Source organism: Octopus bimaculoides, chromosome 5, assembly GCF_046866305.1.
Source record: "Octopus bimaculoides isolate indiv1 chromosome 5, ASM4686630v1, whole genome shotgun sequence".
NCBI lineage: Eukaryota > Metazoa > Mollusca > Cephalopoda > Octopoda > Octopodidae > Octopus > Octopus bimaculoides.
Window position 1 is genome coordinate 95,229,682 of NC_142932.1, and position 22,550 is coordinate 95,252,231.

General features: G+C 35.3%; 2 protein-coding genes across 3 annotated transcripts in view; both read right to left on the reverse strand.

The window, feature by feature from the left end:
• LOC106880794 (neural cell adhesion molecule L1.1-like) overlaps positions 1-22,550 on the reverse strand; it is a 537,440-nt gene that overhangs the window by 295,812 nt on the left and 219,078 nt on the right. The window lies entirely within an intron of this gene.
• Positions 3,298-22,550, reverse strand: part of LOC106874055 (uncharacterized) — a 122,182-nt gene continuing 102,929 nt past the window's right edge. Inside the window, exons 22-23 of the mRNA XM_089352676.1 lie at positions 18,185-18,225; positions 3,298-5,100 (exon numbers count right to left, since the gene is read on the reverse strand). Coding sequence (XP_089208802.1) covers positions 5,041-5,100; positions 18,185-18,225 — 101 coding nt within the window. The 3' untranslated portion in view covers positions 3,298-5,040. The remainder of the gene's footprint in view (positions 5,101-18,184; positions 18,226-22,550) is intronic.

Sequence of the window (22,550 nt, forward strand, 5' to 3'; positions counted from 1 at the left end):
GTCAACAACAACTATCTGTTGTCAACAACAACTATCAGCGGTATATATTTCGTTTGTCACTGTTATTTATGACATCGTTCGTGCGTTTGTACTGGTTTTAGCTTTAGGGTTTTAGGGTTAGGGTTCGGGTTTTAGAGTTAGGGTTAGTTTTAGGATTACGGTTAGGGTTATGATTATTTTTGCCATAACCATAACCCTAACCCTAAAACCCTAAACCCTTACTAGGGAATAATGATATAATTAAACAGGGAATAACACACTTAACACCGGCAAAAAATTATTGTTTATAAAAAGAGCAGTAACTGTATTCAGCTGAATAGACGTCAGTGATTGGTTGAAATTACAGAAATACGACAACTTTAACATGAAATAACTTGCGATGTACAATTTTTTGTTGAGAAGGCTAAGAGAAAAAGTTGTTTTATATGACACATTCTACCAGTGTCCGAAGTTTGAAAGTGTTTCGCTAAGAAAACAAGTGTTGCTCGTCAAACCAAAAAGATCCAATAATTTTTATATATAAAATGTGGGATCCAGATCATTTCTATAAACTTATGAAAAAAGAAAATATTCGGACAACTACACGACTTGCGATAGAATTGCCCGGGATTAAGCTACGATTATTAAATGATCAAGTGCTTTATTTCAAACCAAAATAAGTAACATCGACATCAGATTTGAGCGAAATCCGTTGAAATTGGTTTGGCTGAAAATGGTTTGATGGCAATTTGATTGGGAAATCTCATAAGAAATTAGTTTATCGGTTATTTCCACCCATTGACTGTTTTTTTTTTTAAAGTTGCATTAGAGATCTGCATAGGAGAAGGTTGATCTGAAGGTTTGCATTGGGGATCTGGATTGGAGTAACTTAGGAAAACTTACCAACAGCCTTAACCAGAAATTAAGGGGCCTGTCCCCTCTTGGTTAACTCTATAAGCAACTTAGCCAATCACTGATATCAGCCGAGTGAGCATTGTTGTTAGAGAAGTCAGCATTGTCCAATAAAAAAGAGAAAGAGTATATAAGTCATGTTGCCATGGTTTGAAAATACGTCCGGCCAATGCTTTCGGATCACTGATTATAACCACATCGGCTGCAATGACAACTTGTCTATAAAACTTCGCTATAGACAACATTGCGTGTTCTGCCCTGAGGAGCATACACAAAAAGATCATTTCTACTACCCACATGGGAGCAGGCCACATAAAGTTGCCCATGTAAAAAGCATGGCTCCCCCAAATGGATGCCTGCCACAGGTGTGCTGAAATCCTCGGAATTTCACTCCCCCCACACATTGATCTTTTCACCATCTATTTTTCAATGTACGGGGAAAATACGGATATGGATAAAAATATGGATAAATTTTTTTTTAATCTCAAATTTACCATGAAAAACTCCAGCTAAATTTTAGATAACACTCGCACGATTTTCACTAAGAAAAAAATAAATCGGATTTTTTGCGTGGAATCAACTATCCTGGCCTGCTAATATGCTAGAAAACCCGTTATGTGGTCCGAAAAAACATGTTGGGGTGTGGTAGAAGCCTCGGAAAGTTTGAATCATATCGGCCTTTTCTTTAAAAAGTGTTGGAGGGAAAGTGGGAAACGACGTCGTAAAAGCGATTTCTTTTGAAGTTGGCATGTGTGTGTGTGTAATGTTGCTGGTGTGTGTATGTGTGTGAGAGACAGAGAGAGAGAGAAAGAAAGAAAGAAAGAAAGAAAGGAAGAGAGAGAGATAACTGAAATTATTTTTATTTCCTTTTTATAGTGAGTATGCGAGACAGAAAGTGTGGTGAAGTTCTTTAGTGTGAGAGAGAGCGGTTATGTATGTATGTATGTATGAATGACTACAGTCACACACACACACACACACACACACACACACACACACACACACACACACACGCAGGTTGTTATGCATGTGTGTGTGTGTGTCACTGAATCCATTCACACACACACACACACACATACATAACAACCTGCGTGTGTGTGTGTGTGTGTGTGTGTGTGTGTGTGTGTGTGTGTGTGTGTGTCACTGTAGCCATTCATACATATATACATACATACATAACCTCTCTGTCTCACTAACAAAAGAACTTCACCACACTCTCTGTCTCGCATACTCACTATAAAAAGGAAATAAAAATAATTTCAGTTCTCTCTCTCTCTCTCTCTCTCTATCTCTCTCTCTCCCTCTCTCTCTCTCTCTCTCTCTCTCTCTCTCTCTCTCTCTCTCTCACACACATACACACACCTGCAACATTACACACACACACATGCGAACTTCAAAAGAAATCGAGCTCTCTCTCCCTTTCCCTCTGTCCCTCCAACACTTTTTACGGAAAAGGCCAATGTGATGTAAATAAACACACGTGAGTTAAGTGATAGCTTTGGCACTGGTATCGTAAGATCGCCTTTTACCCATTTATATTGTGTAATTCACTGACAAATTGTTACATACTTCTTTGTTTCATTGTTAAATAAAGGGATTGCCAATAAAGTTTCGTCTTCGGCGTGAAATATAAACAAAACTCTTTCGCTCCCAAAGTAGTATGTGAGTGTGTGTGTGTGTGAGAGAGAGAGGGGGGGGGAGAAAGATGAATGATTTATAATAAATAAATGATTTAAAATAAATATATTTTGGAAATGGCGATTTATGGTACAATACCTAAAAACGTGAAAATCAGACCACATGGGTTTGTTTACATCAATTCGGCAGTTTCCGTAAATACAGATATATAGAAATACAGATATATATATATATATATATATATATATATATATATATATATATATATATATATATGTACACATAAATATATACATCTATTTCACTTAGACATTGTGAGACTAATGACTTGGTGTTGAATTCAATATCCTTATGTTTCACAAGAAAATATTAGAAGAGTATAGAGTAGGAATAAGAAAAAGAGATGACACAGGAAAAACAATGGTTATGCTATGAACTACATTAGATTACAGCTGTTTGTACTATAAGTTGCAGTGGACTCTTAGTCGAGTGCCTGAATATAGGTTCATTAGAGCCTCAAATATGAAATGTAATTTGTTTGGGTGGGGGACTTACATTTTTGCAATACACATGGAAAGCATAACCACAGAGGAAGTCTTTGTTGATGCATAATAGAAAAGTGTTCCAAAAGGCACTTAGATTAGCAAGTAGAAAAACTAGAAAAAAACCCCAGAAAATATACATATGCATATATACTCATGCATATGTACTAACAAAAATGTAAATTCAAATTCTATTGAAATGGTTAACAGAAAAGATAAAATAATATTTAAAGAAAGGATAATTCGCCTTTATTTACTGAGTTAAAAATCATACAATAATATATGTGCTAAACAACATGAAGGCAGAGAAAAATTGGTACAGTGAAAAGAGATATAAAGGTAAATGTACTGAAATAGTGATCATTTAGTCATAAATTCAAATCTTATTGCAGATATTGTGTTATTTGCATGAAAAAATTGATGAAAAATCGAAGAAAAAATTATCGTTTTCTAGCAGGGAAATCAATAGAACATAGAATATAATATGAACTTAAAATTCATACAGAAAAATTATGTATCTTATGAAAAAACCAAATTTAAAATTTTCAATTTATACCCTTTTCTAAGTTCATTTCACTCACTCTCACACATGACACACACTCTCTCTCTCACACACATACAAACACACATGACACACACTCTACACACATATATGCACACACACACACGTGCGCACACACACACATAAACTGAAGATGAATTGACCAAGTGACCAAATTATAACAAAAAGCATGGCTGTGAGAATAACATTAGGCTGGGCAAAGTTCAGAGAGCTGTTACTTCTACTGGCAACAAAAGACTTCTCTCTCAGAGTGAAAGGCAGATTGTATGATGCCTGTGTGCGAACAGCAGTGCTGCATGGCAGTGAAACATGGATTATAACAGTCGAGGACATGTATAGGCTTCAAAGAAATGAAGCAAGTATGCTTTGCTGGATGTGTAATGTCAGTGTGCATGTTCAACAGAGTGTAAGCATCTTGAGAGAAAAATTGGGAATAAAAGGCATCAGATGTGATGTGTATGGACTAGGACAGCTGTGGAGGGAACCTATGGTAGAGGTAAACCCAGGAAGACATAGGACAAGGTGGTGAAGTATGATCTTCGAACTTTGGTCCTCATAGATGTAATGACTTGTGTTCAAGACCTTTAGTGATGTGCTGTGCTTGAGAGGACCCGTCAAGCCAAGTGAAATCATAGTCATAGCTGATGCTGGTGTTACATCACTGACACCCATGCTGCTGGCATGTAGAAAGCACCTTTCGAACATTAAGCCTTATAGAGGCAAAGTTAATGAGCTCCTTTCAGGTGTTTGGCCTCACAGAGGCAATGATCGAGACTTTTGGCATTATGTCATGCCTCAGAAGAAAACACATAAAACCAAGTAAAACTGCAGTCATAGCAGATACTGATGTCACACAAATGACACTCATGCCGGTGGCATGTAAAAACACCCATTACACTCTTGGAGTGGTTGGCATTAGGAAGGGCATCTAGCCGCAGAAAACCATGCCAGATCAGACAAGAGTCTGATGCAGCCTTCCAGCTAGCTAGCCCTGGTCAAACCATCCAACAGACATTAAATGATGATGGTGATAATGAAAAGCCATTATTTACATTCTTTTGTAATATTATAAAAAAAAAAAAAAAATCTTTGTCTTATTAAAGATATGAAATTCATAGATATACTTTTAGATAGTTTCTAGTTAAGAAAATAAATAGAAGCTTGTTGTAACATATTTGATACATAGAGAATTAGAAAATAAACTAGAAATAAATAAGTAATAAGAAAAACATCATGACATTTCGTTTTTGTATCTAGTTTGCAAGAAACATGAAGTAAGAGTGAGAGGAAGTTGTGAAAGAGTACAGTAGGGTTCGTCACCATCCCCTGCCGGAGCCTCATGGAGCTTTAGGTGTTTTCGCTCAATAAACACTCACAACGCCTGGTCTGGGAATCAAAACCGCGATCCTATGACCGCGAGTCCACTGACCTAACCACTGGACCATTGTGCCTCCCTTCACTGGTAATCTGAAAAATAAAAGAATAAAAATGTACATGAGATGTTAACATGAGATCCTGATCTCTTAAACAGTTATTTAATGCTTGGTGTTTGTGAAAATAATTTGATGCTTTGCATAAAAATATTAAATATTAGACCATGCTTGCTTAAATACTAGAATGATTGGAACTTTGAAACTAGGTGCACAAACAAAGCTCTTGCATGCCATAAATTAATTACAGATGCAAACACAAAAAAAAAATATGAAAGTGAAAAGATTATAAGAATTGAACCTCTCCCTCATGATTTCATGGGGTGTTAACTATTATAATACAGTTAATAACAAAAATTCAACAGTGAAATAAGCCACTTCATAACTAAATTTTGAAATATTCTTTTTAAATCAATGCTTAGTTCATTCCCACGTGGTCTTTTAACTTTTATGTCCACCAGCTTCGTTTATTATTCATTTCATTCAATTTGCTAGGGTCGTGTCCATATTCTTAAATTACATTTTTTTGTTTTGTTTGCTTGTGGCCCTACATTCTCTACAACTTCTGCAGAGGTTCTGCCAATATAAGAAGTCTTCGGTCTTATTAATGGTGTGAAACTGAGTATTACCATTTGGTTGATAACTGATGAAGAACTAGGGATCCTCAGTGTCTGTCTCCTGTCCAGTTGTATATCTATAATTTTTTTATTTGCAAACAAAACATCTATGACATTTGCAATATCAAGTTCTTTCATGGATCGGAATGCTGGACAGACCACAGTCTGGTGTAAGCAAAGTTCTGGATGATGATTAGAGTGAAAGAGAGAAGGGGGACAGTCAGCATTCCTTGGTGTCTGAATGTCCACAAGATATATAATGCTGTGTTGAAGAAAGAGCTTCAGACTTGCTTGTCCAACATTGAAAATACTACAGTGTGGGAAGATTTTCGAGACCAGGTTCTTCAATGTGCTGCTGAAACACTGGGATATGCTACTGCCAGACACAGAGACTGGTTTGAGGTTCAGTGACTATTGGTTGTAATGCACCATGCCCACAGAGGGCTTTCAGCTGTGCAGTGAAATCTAGCACTTGCCCACTATAGCAGTGTAAAATCACTACTGCAGCAATCTCTCAGAAGATGCAGAACACTTTGTGGGAAGATCTTGCTCATGATATTCAGGCTGCTGTTGATGCAAATGACAGCAAGAAGCTTTACCATCTTATGAAGCAAGTTTATGGGCCTAAGAGCTCCACATCAGCTCCTTTGCTTTCCAAGGAGTCTTCTACTCTATTCACTAAATCAACAGAAATCACAGGTCGCTGGGTTGAACACCTCTCTGAACTCCTAGACCATGAGTCAGTTGTGGATAAAACTGTGACTGATACTATGTAACAAAGACTTATCATTGGCTCCTTAAATTCCATGTCCTCAATAGATGAGGTAACAATATCAATAAGTAAACTGAATCTTGGAAGGGATGGAATTTGTGCTGAGATCTTGCAATTTGGTGGTGATTACATCATGCAGTCCCTTCATGAACTCATTAGTGTAGTCTGGAGGGATGGTGCAATGCCTAAGGACTGGAAGGATGCAATTATTCTTCCTCTCTCTAAAGGAACAGGAGCCAGAACAATGTGTGGAAACTAGAGGTATTGCTCTACAATCAGCTGCTGGCAAGGTTCTAGCAAATCTTCTTACCTGCCTGAATGGGTGTCTCGTAAATGATGTCTTATCTGAATCTCAATGTGGCTCCCGATCTGGCAGAGGAACAATATATATGATTTTCACAGCAAAACAGATGTAGGAGAAGTGCTATGAACAGAATATGGATCTTGTCCAGGTATTCATTGATTTAACAAAGGCCTTTGATACTGTAAATAGGGCCTTGCTATGGAAAATACTTGGCAAACTTGGATGTCCAGATCACTTTGTATCTATAATTAAATCATCTCATGATGGAATGGAGGTTTGGGTCAATGTTGGTGGCGGCATGGCGGGACCCAATCTTGTAGCGAATGGTGTCAAGCAGGATGACTTCCTTGCCCCAACTCACTTTCCTTTGTACTTTGCAACTGCTTTTACTCACGCTTTTTCCTAAGGCTGGCTCTCTTGGAATATATGTCAAGTATCGATCTTCTGGCCACCTCTTTAATCTGTGTCAATTTGCTGCCAATTCAAAAGTTTTCCAGTCTCTTATTCATGACCTCCTTTATGCAGATGACTGTGACTTAGTCACTCATACAGTGGATGACATGCAAATACTTATGAATCGTATTTCTGCTTCTTGTAAGGCATTTGGACTCAGCATTAGCTTGGACAAGACTACTGTAATGTTCCAGCCTGCAGCAGGAAATTCATATGTGGAACCAGCTATCTTGGTTGAAGAAACAATTCTGAAAGTGGTAGACAAGTTTGTCTACGTGGGCAGCACACTCAGCCGTTCTTGCTCCCTGGATGATGAAATATCTTTCAGGCTGCAGAGAGCAACTGATTCCTTCTGGTCTCTTCAGTCTCATTTCTAGTCCCAACATGGCATCACAAAGCAAACAAAAATTGCTGTGTACTGTGCATGTGTACTGACATTGCTCCTTTATTCATGTGAGACATGGACTCTTTACAAACGTCATGTAAGGGTCCTTGAATGCTTTCATCAGCGATGTCCCAGACACATTCTAAATGTTGGCTTGACCTTAAAAACTCGAGACACAGGTCCTGAGGACAGCTGATATCTTGAGTATTGAGGTGATAATACACAGGCACTGGTTACAATGAACTGGACACCTTATTAGAATGGAGGATAGCAGGTTTCCTAAGCAGGTGCTATATGGGAAACTTGTTAATGGAAAGAGACCCCGGCAGAAACCAAGGCTGCAATTTAAGGACTGTGTCAAGTCCTCATTAAAGGCCTGTGATATGAAGGAGACTGACTGGGAAAGTAATGCCTGCCATCACCACAGAAGGAGGAAGAAGGTTAAGGAGAGGGTCGACACCTTTGAGAGAGCACATATTCTGCATGAAGAACTTAAGCATGCTACTCGAAAGTGCATTGCTGGTGTAGTGAATGGGGAAAGCTTGGTTTCCAGTGTTTGCAGTCGTGTATGCTTGTCAAGAGCACAGCTCATTAGCCACCAACAGAGCTTCAAATGCAAAGTATAAGGTCAGCAATAGTCAACAATGATCTTCCTCAGTCATGAGTGGACGTCCATCATATGTATATATGTATATATGTATACATATATATATGTGTGTGTGTGTGTGTGTGTATATATATATATATATATATATATATATATATATATATATATTAGATAGACAACCGACAACTGATGAAGGGTCCTTTCTCTGTATTTACTTGTCCTGTTTTCCATTTTTTCTCATTTATGTATTTCACTCCCCTCATTTGTTTACGTATTTCATGTTGTTTGCACCATTGGGGACGTCCTGTACCCATATATACATATATATATATACACACACACACACACACACACACACACACACACATATATATATATATATATATACTATAAATTGCAGTGTTCTTGATTGCTTGGTTGATTGATTGAGTGTCGGCAGATTCACTCGAGAACGGTGCAGTGGAATCGTGTGAAATTCAGCACAGAGCGGCAGCATGGTCCGCTCATGTTTAGGAGATTTTTATTGCCCTCTAACTCCCATGGTTACCGAGATAACCGATTATTACTTTTTAAGATAGGAATATCCCATTCAGAGTGGGGAGGGGCGATTTTGTTGCCTTTCCCATGCGCGAAATTTTACGAAAAACCAGCACAATAAAGATTATTTTTTGCCAAGTAATGTGGCTGGGTTGTTTTTCGAAAATTTTAATCAGAGGCACAGAATAAAAATAATTTCAATTTTTTGTTCATTAAAAAAAAAAAGCTATAGCTTACGCTCTTTCTAATTACTATGTTTTTTTTAACTTCAGTTACAAATGTCTTCAAACGTCGACATTCAAACAGCTTTTCCATATTGAGACAAACGGACTCTGCACAGTTGTATCCATCCGGGAACGCGTTTTCAATAATTGAAATTCACAATTCTAATCAGTGTACATGAATGTCCAACCTATGATTGATCTTGAACAGTTTCGATTAACATTCTTGTGTCGTCAATACAACAACCGCACTACCATATATTTTTCTTTTAAGGCGAGGTTATACCACAAATAAGGTTCCGTGACTACATGGGGCTATGGGTACACACGTGAAGTTAGTTTTACAATATCGACCCGCAAAATCCTTAGCATCGTATTGCTTTTGGGTTGTTCTTACTTTTTTTGTTTTGGGAATTTTTGTTTTTTATTTTTAGTTCTTTTTATTATTCAAAATATACATAGGAAATAGCCTTTAACCAAATCCACCACACTGCCCGAGTGAAACCGGGAAAAACAGGTAGTATATATATATATATATATATATATATATATATATATATATATATATATATATATATATATATATATATATATATACATATATATATATATATATATATATATATATATATATATATATATATATATGTATATATATATATATATATATGTATATATATATATATATACATATATATATATATATATATACATATATATATATATATATATACATATATATATATATATATACATATATATATATATATATACATATATATATATATATATATACATATATATATATATATATACATATATATATATATATATATACATATATATATATATATATACATATATATATATATATATATACATATATATATATATATATATACATATATATATATATATATATATATATATATATATATATATATATATATATATATATATATATATATATATATATATATATATATATATATATATATATATATATATATATATATATATTACTAGCTTAAAAGCTGCCCTATTGGGCGGCCTTTAAGCTAGTATGTAGCTTTAAAGCAACTAACCCTGAATGGGAAGATCTGCAAACAGATCTCTGACTTGTTTTGGAGAATTTGTTGCAATTGCTTCTTCCAGAGTCATATCCCAATGATGATCATATTCATCACTAAAGGTCATGTAAAAAATTGCCAAAAACAATTGCAGTAATGAAAACATAGGAATCCATAATTTAGGAATCCATAATTTCAGGATTGCAGGTCTGGATTCAGCTTGGAATGCTTTTAATTTACTCACAGAGTCAGCCTGATTCCAAAATGGTATGATATATTGTGCTACGCTTTCTAGGAGTAAAGTTGAAAAAGTATGACACACTGACACACTGACATTCACATTTATTATATTAGATATGCTTGATTTTGGAGAAACTGTATTTTAATTAAAGTGTATTTTGTGTGTGGGGGAGGGGTATGCATATGTATATGTATATATGTACACACACGTATATATATATATATATATATATTAAAGAAAGCAAAAAATAAAACAAAAATGATAGTGTCCAGTAGTTGGTTCAGTATGCTGGCTACAGGAATTTCTATCCAGGAATGTTGTACATCATCTCTCTCTTTCTTTCACATACCCCCCTCTCTCTCTCTCACACACACTCTTATTATTACTCCCATTGCCACCATCAACACTACTACTTTTAATAAAACATAGAAATAGCAGGCAAATCTCCCTCAAAGCATCCCTACTGTATTAATGCTACAATTCTGCGTATTATGTAGTTTGAATGAGAAACTGTAAGGTGTGTGAGCAACTGGTGTTAATGGCAGAAGAAAGGGTAATTGCATGTGAGGTCATAGTAGAAAATTTTTACGATAGTTGATTTATGGAAAAGATTATGTTAAATGTCTGAAATGCAAATCTGTGAATGAAAAATAAGTTCAGACCTCTACATGGTAGAAATAGCATCAAAATCTCCCTCAAAACACCCTACTGTACTAATGCGAGAATTCTGCGTATTATGTTAAGAAGTTGACGTTAAGAATTGCTTTAACAGAAAATGAAGTTGTAAAAATTAACGGGGAAATTGTATATAAGAATTAATAGCAGACGTATCCAATCTAAGAAAAGTGAAGAGAAAAGCTAAATGAAGTATGGAATAAGTAATTGTTATACGCTTATAGAAAAACAATTTATAGTATAGAAATTGATACATACCTGTTGAAGATTAAAATGTATTTAAGAGCTATTGTTTTTGACGCGTGTATAATCATAGAGAAACTGAAAGACGTGAAATGTCCGTTTGTGTGCGTATGTGTGTGTATTTTTGGTGGGATTTTTGCATTTAGCAGGAGTTGGTTTGTGTTTTATCTCTCGATCAATGGCCGGACAAGTGAAAAGGAAAGACGATCTTTTGAAGTGGGTGTCGAATGAAGAGACATGGACAGTTTTATGACTGAACTTCTTTTGAAGTTGTGGAGAGAGGGGGGAATTGATTGCGTGCGTATGTCTGTGTGTGTGAGTATGTATGTTTGATGGGGTGTGCGTGACAGAGAGAGTAATGTTGATGGTGTATGTGTACATGAGAGAGAGAGAGAGAGAGAGAGAGAGAAAGAAAGAAAGAGAAGGAGATATAAATGAAATTTATCATTCAGTTTATTTATTTATTATGTATATATGTACGAATGGCTTCAGTGACACACACACACATACACGCACGCACGCAGGTTGTTTTAATCGATTTTCCCTGGAAGTATGAGGGATAGGAAAAAATAGAAAGCACGTTCCAATCTCTGCACCCGTCTCTACATGTGTGCCTTTTTTCACGCGAATCCACCCAGCCGTTTGGCCGTGAACCTGAAGACAAGAAAGAATACAACGGTCGGCCAACTTCAATTTATATTACAGATTATTTATATATTTTGTACTTATTTTACTTATATAATTTTTAAAATGCCTATGTATTTATAAATGTTTTTAAATACTTTTAGATATTTGCGGCCTTATAAAAATATATAAATGTCTATATGCTTGTATGTTATTAATACTTCTGTAAAGTTGAGCTTTTTGTTGCTTTGTTAATGTCGAAGTAGATGTGCATATATAATAAATATTCTGCTGGTTAATAGGTCATGTTCCTCTAGTTTTCCACTCGTATGCCTCCACTCAAATTATATATATATATATATATATATATATATGGGAGAATGTACGAAAAAACAACAACAGACGAGGACGGGTGGTGTAAACAACAAAAGGATGTATTAGTATGACGCTCGGGAATACGGAAAGTCTTTAACGTTTCGAGCTACGCTCTTCAACAGAATATATATATATATATATATATATATATATATATATATATATATATATATATATATATATATATATGTAAGGCACGACCGTGCGAACTCAAAAAGGAGAAATGGTGACGGATGGAAAAACAGAGGACTCCTTTTATTTAAACGTGTCACACGGTCGAACACAAAATATATATATCAAAGATGATATACATGATATGTTATACGACGATAACATATGTGACCAGTAATGAAAGACCACAACCGTATAAGATGAATAACAGAGATATTTATTATGGCGTTAAAATGTATGTCTGTGTGAGAGTGTGAATGCGACATATAAGAACATAATCAAAGACAGGCCGTCGTACAAAGAAAAGTATGTATGTGAGTGATACATGTATGTGTATGTGAGTTATTACAGCAGAGAAAGAGAGTCAATAACACGTGAGCAATTCTACCAGTTCTTTAGTACACTATAGGAAAAGTTCTGTATGTGAAAGTGAGGAGGCTGAGTGTGGCAGAGCTGATCACTAGTTGTGATGTCGTGGCATCGATGCTGGGCCGTGATTCTTGTTATACAGATGTTCGTCGTTTGGCAGAGTTTATCACTAGTTGTGTTTTGGCTTCGATGCCAGGGCCTTGAGGACAGACGTTTATCGCAGGCTGAAATCTCTTGTCTGTTTATTATCGTGGTGAAGCTAAGTCACCTAACAAAATCGAAGAGAGAGAGGTGCCGCGGTGGTTTGGTGTACATAGTAAGTCGTGTTGACGCTGGTGGTGTAAAGCTGCTTGGTAGTAATCGTGTTGGTCATGACGATGTTGCTGGTTAGTAGTCGTAGACTCGTATTGTTGATGTGGCGACGGCGGTGGTCATTGTTGGCTGGACGAAGCTGTTGAAGGGTCGCTGGCTAATTGTTGCTACTGCTGTCGTGTGGTACACCGAACAGTTCTCAAAGACAAACTGGACCGAGACAAATTGTTGGGTATGAGTTGATCTATTTAAGGCGTTAAGGGGGCTCCAAGACGGTAGCAGAAAAACACTATCACGTGACCTTATTAAGGGCTGTGATTGGTCAGTTTGCGTTCTGGCGGGAACGGTTCGAAGAAGTTGCCGATTCGAATAATGATCAGTCACGTGATGACCAGGAATGGGTTCTCTGCTACGCCCGCGTTTATTTATATTTAAATGAGAAGAATGGCGATAGCAGTTTTGTATCTAGTGACGATAGGTAGTTTCACTACATATATATATATATATATATATATATATATATATATATATATATATATATATATATATATATTTAATGATTGTTAGCTTTCTCTTTTTATTTAATATTTCTGAGATCAAACTGTCTATTAGCAACACTGATTCTACTAGCATACATATTTGGGCTCACTAACTTCAGCATATTGAAATTATATAAATAACTTCAGGAAATAAAACAAAGAATATGCATATTTATAGTATGGAGAGGCTATTTTAATTATGTTGATGTTGTGCAGAAAGTAATTGAAAATAATAATAATAAAATATATCATATATTTTACATATAAACATTATCATTTAATGTCTGCTTTCTATGCTGTCATAGTTTCGACTGTTTGACATGGAGCTGGTTAGCAGGGAGTTTTCCAGACTCCAACTCTCTGTTGTGGTATGGTTTCTATGGCTAGATGCTCTTCCTAGTGCCAACCACTTAACAGAGTGTATTGGGTACTTTTTATGTACTACCAGCACAGGTGCATTTATGTAGCACTGGCACAGGTGCATTAATGCAGCTATGGCACAGGTGCATTTTAAGTGGCATCAGCACCTGAAAAGACAAACTTGCATGTATGGAAGACAGTGATTTTTCTTAGCTTGATGTTTCTTATCAAGTACAGCAAATCGCCACCTTGTCATTTCCTCAGTAAGGCCCATGGTCTGAAAATCCTTTCTCACCACTGTGTCCCATATCTGCTGGTGTCTACCTCTTCCATAAGTCCCTCCACATTTAGAGCTCAGCACTTCTTTACACAGCTATCCTCATTCATACTCATCACATGACCAATCTGGTGCAGTCTTCTCTCTTGCACACAACATCTGATGCCTCTTATTCCCAATTTTCCTTTTAAATCATTTACATTTTGTTGTGCATGCACACTAACATAACCCATCCAACAGATCATGCTAGCTTCATTTCTTTCAATACTTCACAAGTGCTTTGTAGGCAAAGCCCATGTTTGACTACCATGTAATATAGTTGTATGTACACAGGCATCATACAGTCTGCCTTTTACTTTGAGGGAGGGGCTCTTTGTTACCAACGAAGGTTGAAGCTGTGTGAACTTCAACCAGCTCATGCTTATCCTAGTAACTACACTTTCAGAACTTCCTCCACCGCTGCTAACTTGGTCTGTTAGATAACAGAAGCTATCTACTACTTTGGATGATCCCTCTGTGTATTTGAGGGAGCCTATTGTCTGTGCATATTTAGTGTTTATTGTACTTGCACATTTGTCACACACAAAGACTATATTCTCCGTTTAATTTCTTGAGATTCCACTATACCTCTTATGTGTCCAAAACTTGCAATGTATGGAGTTTCTACTGACACCATTCTTGCATATCGAGTAGGTCCATCTCCCAGAAGGGACTTGTGATTTGCTTGTTTTCCTACTTATTAGAATTTTGTTTTTTGCAAGATTAACTCTATGGCGATTAGATTCCAGACCTTGTTTCCACATCTGAAATTTCTTCTCTAGGTCAGGTAGTGATTTAGCTATAAGAACAAGGTCATCAGCATAGAGGAGCTCCCAGAGACAGTTGGTCTTGAATTCCACTGTTAAAGCCTGGAGGTCTAAAATAAACAGGAGGAGACAGATAACTGAGCCTTGGTGGACTCCTACATGTACAAAAATTTATTGCTACACTCATTGCCCACCTTCACCTTATTGGCAGCATTCCTGCACATGGCTTGTACCATTCTCATTAACCTTTCATCTATCCCTAGCTATCACATTGACTACCAGATAAGGGAGTTGGGTACCCTGTCAAAGGCTTTCTCTATGTTGACAAAAGCCAGGTACATCAGCCACTGTGCATGTACAGTATATATTCTCCATCCTCACATTCATGTATTAGGAAAAAGACAAGTATTGTCTAATGAATTTATTTGGTATGAACAAGATGAAACAAAGAATAATTTTGGTTGATATGCCATTTCAGTTAATGCTTGGAAAGAGAGTTCCTCAGTAAAGTGGCACCCAAAATTATATTCTATAAGCATAATGCTAATAATTATGTAAAAGTAATACATATTGAGAGGCTGATAGAACAAAATTTACTTGATTGGGATGTAATATTAGAATGTACTAACATTAAATTTAATTCTGTCAATATTTCGTGCAGTATAGTACTATTTCTGCCACTTCAATATTTTATTGATCTTTAAAGGTGGTGATGTTACCATTAAGAGAAGCCATTCACAAATATGCTTACAGAAATACATTTGTGTATTTGCCTGGAATGGTTGCAAGTTGGGGTAATAAAAACACATCAATAGCAAAAATGGACCCAAACAACACCACACAATTAAAGGTCTAATTCATACACAAGGGAAATGAGTACATGATTACAAGTGGAAGAGGAAAGAGGATGTCTTCCTGCAGGGAGAATGGAAAAAAAACATTTAATGTAACTGTAGACAAAGAGTTATGCAGATATAACGACAACTGCATGATAAAGAATGTAATTTATAAATGTGAAGTGAAGGCTGATACGCAGAAATACTTGTACAGAGGTGGCACTGGAGACACCATAAAAAATTGTCTGCATAACCATGTCACATCATTTTCCAATATCAATAAAAAGCACTCCGCATCACTGTCGAACTTTGTCTGGAGACCCAAACAGAATGGAGTGGAGCTTACAATCCACTGGTCTGTTATAAAAAATGCTGTTCCATATAACGGAACATCATGAGGATGCAATTTATACAGAGAAGGAACCCTGGAAATCATTACATCCAGGGAAAAATGTGATAAATAGGCATTCTGAGGTGATCATTTCATGTAAACATAAAAACAAAACATCGTTTCTGGAGTTTGAAAAAGTATTTTGAAATGAAATAACATCAACTGCCCTTAGCACATTATAGAACAAGGAAGGAATGCAATCAAAGAAATAAGCCAACCAATATTTAAGATGCTATACACTATACCACCAGAAACAATGAAAAGATCACCTTCAGAATGTATCATTTATCAATTCAGTCAATAAATTCCATCAGCTGATGGCTGCAGTGGCAGTACTGCATGAACTGTTGACTTCAGAATTCATTGAAGAGAGTCATGCCTTAAATGAGATAAAAAAAAAAAAAAGTATGTACTACTCATCTTTAGCAGCTGCTGAATGAAGAGCAAAATAAGTCCAACTTCACCACATACACCTCCATTCCCATATAACTATCATTCTTTCCTCTCTTTTCATCACTTTCTCCTTCTACCTACCAAATACACACAGAAATACCCACATAACTCAGTCAACCTTCATACTTGTCAAAAGGAATAAGCATACCTCTATTGTATATCCATTAATCTTATATCGCCTGACGAAATGAATCCATGAAGATGATCAACCCGATGCCCATGAAGTACACTGTATTCATCCCAGGAATATGGACTGTGATCTTAAGAGACATGATTTGTCAAAATGCATGCAGCAACGCATTCGATGTTTATAAAATGAATGCAGAGATTATTGTTATTATTATTATATCATATTGCTATATACATACACGCGTTATATAGAAACATGTATTTAGAAACAAAAAAATATTTAAATCCAGTCAAAGTCCATGTACAGTTTATGTTTGTCATCCTCTTATTCATGTATTGTGAAAAAGAAAAGTATTGACTAATAAAATTATTTGGTATGAACAAGAGGAAACAAAGAGTAATTTTAGTTAATATGTCATTTCAAAGTTAGGGTTTGGAAAGAGGGTTCCTCAGTAAAGTGACACCCAAAATTCTATTCTATGAGTAAAATTCAAATAATCAGGTGTAAAAGTAGTACTTATTGAGAGGCTGAGTAAACAAAATTTATTTCACTGGGATATAATCTTAGAATGTACTAACACTAAATTTAGTTCTGTAAATATTTAATACAGTATTATATTCTTTCTGTCATTTTAATATTTTATTGATATTTAAAAGTTAGTGATGTTACCATTAAGAGAAGTCATTCAGAAAATATGTTTACAGAAATAAGTTTATGTATTTATTTCACAGGATTACTGATGTGAAATCATGTGTCAAAACAGATATTATCATATTTAGGAATGTTCACTTTTTTGTTGGTCAATTAACTACCTGCACTATGTACTTGTTCTTCACTTCAAATTTATCATTTTAATGTAATTCTCAATTGATCCATGGACTCCAGATTCCAATGAGTGCCTACTATTTTAGTGTACAGGCATAAGATTCTTTGTTAGATTACTTTATTGCTAATCAGAAGTGATTTCAGATACTCAACAACAACAGCTGATCATGTACACCATTGCAAATCTCTATGATACTTTGCGTCTCATGTTTACACAAAAATCTACTGAATTCAATATTAGTCATATAATTATTTGGTTTATTTGAATAAATAAAGCTTATAAAATATATGCTTATGAAGGGCATTATTAAGGGTAAGGATTAATAAAAGAGTAAAATATCAGAGTTACATATAAATGTTTGTAAAAAGTTTATTGTATATGCAATGAATTTTAACATTTTCAAGTTTTAATTTCTATCATACATATACATTAAGCTGCATATTCTACTCATAGAAAGAATGAGCTAAAATATTTGCTAACGCTTGCTCTAATGAATGTAATTATTGTTAAATTGCTTATATACTTACCTCCAGGAATTTTGGAACATTAATGTAAGCAACATCCATGTCTTTAAGAAATAAAAAAAGGAACAAATAGCATGGCTATAAATAACATTTATATTATGTTAATATTGTGCTGATACTATCATAATAAACACTAATGATATAGACTCAAACTCACTCATATACACATATTAACAGATAAAAGTTAGAGGGTAACATATTTCATGATAGTTATGAATTAGAATTCCTATAAGCAAGATGTAAACTTTGTTATTATTAAAACAAAACACTGAAGAGATTCTAGTGCTTACAACTTAAATTCTTAATATTGGATTTAACCCAAATGTTTGAGTAAGGCATTACCAAGGAGCTAGAATTGAAACATATGTAGGTTTTGTTTTGAGTCTTCTATTGAATTTATTTGTATTTATACCTTAAAAACAAACTATGATGCAAATAAATTAAATCTGCATCTTAAACTCTCCATTTTCTTATATTATTAACTTAACCTATTATAATCCATAGCACAGTATAGAAATTATCTTCTAAAGTGATGGAGATTAAACCAGTGAAATTTTTGATTTATTAATCCATAACAAGGATATGATATCCTTGAATTAATTAATCTCTAATGAGGATGTATATTCTTGAAATATATAATATATATATATATTATATAGAAACATATATTTAGAAACAAGTAATATTTAAATCCAATCAAAATTCATGTACAGTATATGTTCATCATCCTCTCATTCACATATTTGAAAAAGAAAAGTTTTGCCTAACAAATATTTTTTGTTATGAACAAGAGGAAACAAAGAGTAATTTTGGTTAATATGCCATTTCAAAGTTAATGTTTGAGAAGAGGCTTCCTCAGTAAAGTGGCACAAAAATTGTATTCTACAAGTAAAATGCTAATAATATAAATGTAGTACTTATTGAGAAGTTAATTGAATAAAATTTACTTCAATGAGATTTGATCACAGAATGTATTAAGATTAAATTTGATTCTGCTAATATTTAGTACAGCATTGTACTATTTCTGTCACTTCAACATTTTACTGATATTTAAAGATGATAATGTTACCATTGAGAGAAACCATTCTCAAATATGTTTCCAGCAATAAGGGTCTTCCCAAGATTACTTTCTTGCTAGAGTTATCCCTAAGCAGAAGTGGTTTTGGATACTCAACAACAGCTGATAACATTCACCATTGCAAATCTCTTCAATACTTTGTGTCTCATCCATAGGGAAATATTTACTGAATTCAATATTAGTCATACAATTATTTGGCTTATTTGTATAAATAAAGCTTACAAAACATATGCTTATTAAATGCATTAATAAGGGTAAGGATTAGTAAGAGGGTAAAATATCAGTGTTTCATATGAATGTCTGCAAGAAGTATATTGTATATATGCAATGAAATTTTAACAATTTCAACTTCCATCATATGTGTGTGTGTTTGCTCGAAATGAGGAGTGGATAGACAACCAACAACTGATGAAGGCTTGTTCTGTGTATTATTTGTACTCTTTTACATTTTTTCTCTTGTTCTTTGAATATTTAACTCATTTGTTGATGTATTTCATATTGTTTACTGTTGGTGACATCCTGTATCCATATATGCATGCATATATATATATATATATATATATATATATATATATAATATGTCGGTATGTGTTAGAGGTTAAAGAACCATCTAAGGGATAATAAATATCCAAATGCTTACTGTTGTAGGGGAGTAGCGCATTTGAATAATAGGTATGAGTGGGGGTAAAACAGAAATTTACCCAGAATTTATTAAGGTAAAGAAGAAAATGGAGAGGATAATTAATCAGCAAACATCAGCCTGCAAACATTCATTTGGATCTATTTATTAATTAATTACAATCATACGTATAAGTAAGTAGCTAAATAAATAAATGAGTAAAAAATAAATGAATAAGAATAGATGAGTGACTAATACTATACTCTTAAAGCTGTTTCTTCTTGGTGGGTGGTCCAACTTGCCAAGGCTTACACATCAGACCAGTATTATACAGAGATTGTACAAAGGTTGAACAAAAATTGGTCAGGGGTTGGGCAATAATTGAGACTCGAATCTTTATTAGAGAGTCCATAATGATAGGAATCAAACATGTGAGAACGTAAAATAAAATAGTAAAATAACAAGAATAGTAAGGAATACTAAAAAAGTCAATTCCAAAGTAATAAACTTTTTTATTTATTTATTTACTTGTTTATTTATTTACTTATTCGTGATTGTAATTAATTAATAAATAGATCCAAATGAATGTTTGCAGGCTGACATCTCTTGATTGATTATCCTCTCCATTTTCTTCTTTGCCATATATATATATATATATATATATATATATATATATATATATATATATATATATATATATATATAAATATATGAGTGATACATGAAGGAGTCATACCCAGTGATTGGTGTAGCAGCACCATAGTCAACTGCTACAAAGGTATTAGTGACACATTAGATATGAATAATTATAGAGGTATCAAATTGTTGGATCAGGTGGTGAAAGTCATGGAGAGGGTCATAGCCTAACTAATTAGGGAGAGAGTTTAGATGAGATGGAGTTTGGGTTTGTGCCAGGGAGAAGCACTACTGATGCTATATTTCTGGTAAGACAGCTGCAGGAGAAATACCTGGCCAAAGATACTTTGCTTTCATTGACATGGAGAAAGCCTTTGACAGGGTCCCCTGATCCCTTATCTGGTGGTCAATGCAGAAACCAGGGATAAATGAGTGGTAGTGAGAACTGTACAAACCAGGTACAGGGATGCCATCACTAAGGTGTGGATTGGCAACGAGTATAGTGAAGAATTCTGGGTAGGGGTAGGGGTCCACTAAGGATCAGTCTTCAACCCTCTCTTATTCATCATAATCTGCCAGGCAATAACAGAGGAATTCAAGACAGGAGAGCTCCTCTATACTGATGACCTTGCTGTAATAGCCGAGTCACTATCAGAATTAGAGAAGTTTCAGGTGTGGAAGCAAGGTCTAGAATTGAAGGGCCTTAGAATCAATCTACCAAAAAAACCAAAGTCTAAGTATGTAAGAAGGCAGATAAACCACAAATCCCTTTAGGTAGATGGCCCTGCTTGGTCTGTAGTAAAGGTGTAGGTAGAAACTCCATAAGATTTACCTGGTGTAAGCTATGAATACAAGAAGTGCAACAATATCAAAGGAAGGCTAACTGGGAAGATAGTTTTTGTGTGTGTGGCAGATCTACAGGTGCAATAAACACTGAAAATGTGCAAAAAACAGATTCCATCACACACCAGGAGGAAAAACTAGAAGTAGTTGATAGCCTCAGCCACCTAGGTGATCAAGTTACTAGTGGGGATGGATGCTCTGAGAGCGTAGCTGGTAGAATAAGAATAGCCTGAGCAAAGTTCAGAGTTCCTGCTGTTAACAAAGGGCCCCTTCCTCAGAGTGAAAGGTAGACTGTCTGACGCATGTGTGTGAACAGCCATGCTACATGGCAGTGAAACATGGGCTGTGACCGCTGAGGACATGCATAAGCTTGCAAGACATATAGATAGAATACTCCGCTGGATGTGTAATGTCAGTGTGCATACACGACAGAGTGTAAGTGCCCTGAGAGAAAAGTTGGACATAAGAAGCATCAGATGTGGCGTATAAGAGAGATGACTGTGCTGGTATGGTCATGTATTACATATGGATGAGGACAGCTGTGTGAAGAAGTGTCCCACTAACAGTAGAGGGAACCTGTGGAAGGGGTAGACCCAGGAAGACCTGGGATGAGGTGGTGAAGCACGACCTTCAAACATTGGGCTTCACAGAGCTAATAACAAGTGACCGAGGCCTTTGGAGATATGCTGTGCTTGAGAAAACCTGGCAAGTCAAGTGAGACTGTAGCCGTGGCCTATGCCAGTGTTGCATAACTGGCCCATTCAAGAGTACCTTCAATCATTGAGCAATATGCTGTGCTTGAGTAGACCTGTTGAATCAAGTGAAATCACTGTCATGGCCAATGCCAGTAGCATGTAAAAAGTACCATTCGAGTGTAGTCGATGCTAGTGCCACCTGACTGGCCCTCGTGCTGGTGACATGTGAAAAGCACCCACTACACTCTCGGAGTGGTTGGTGTTAGGAAGGGCATCCAACTGTAGAAACCTTGCCAGATCATATTGGATCCTGGTGCAGCCTCCTGGCTTTCCAGCCCTCAGTCAGACCGTCCAACACATGCCAGCATGGTGGGGAGCAGACATTGAACGATGATATATATATATATATATATATATGTATATATATATATATATATATATATATATATATATATATATAAGTGTGGTGTTTGTTATGTTATAGTCTGTAATGAGCTG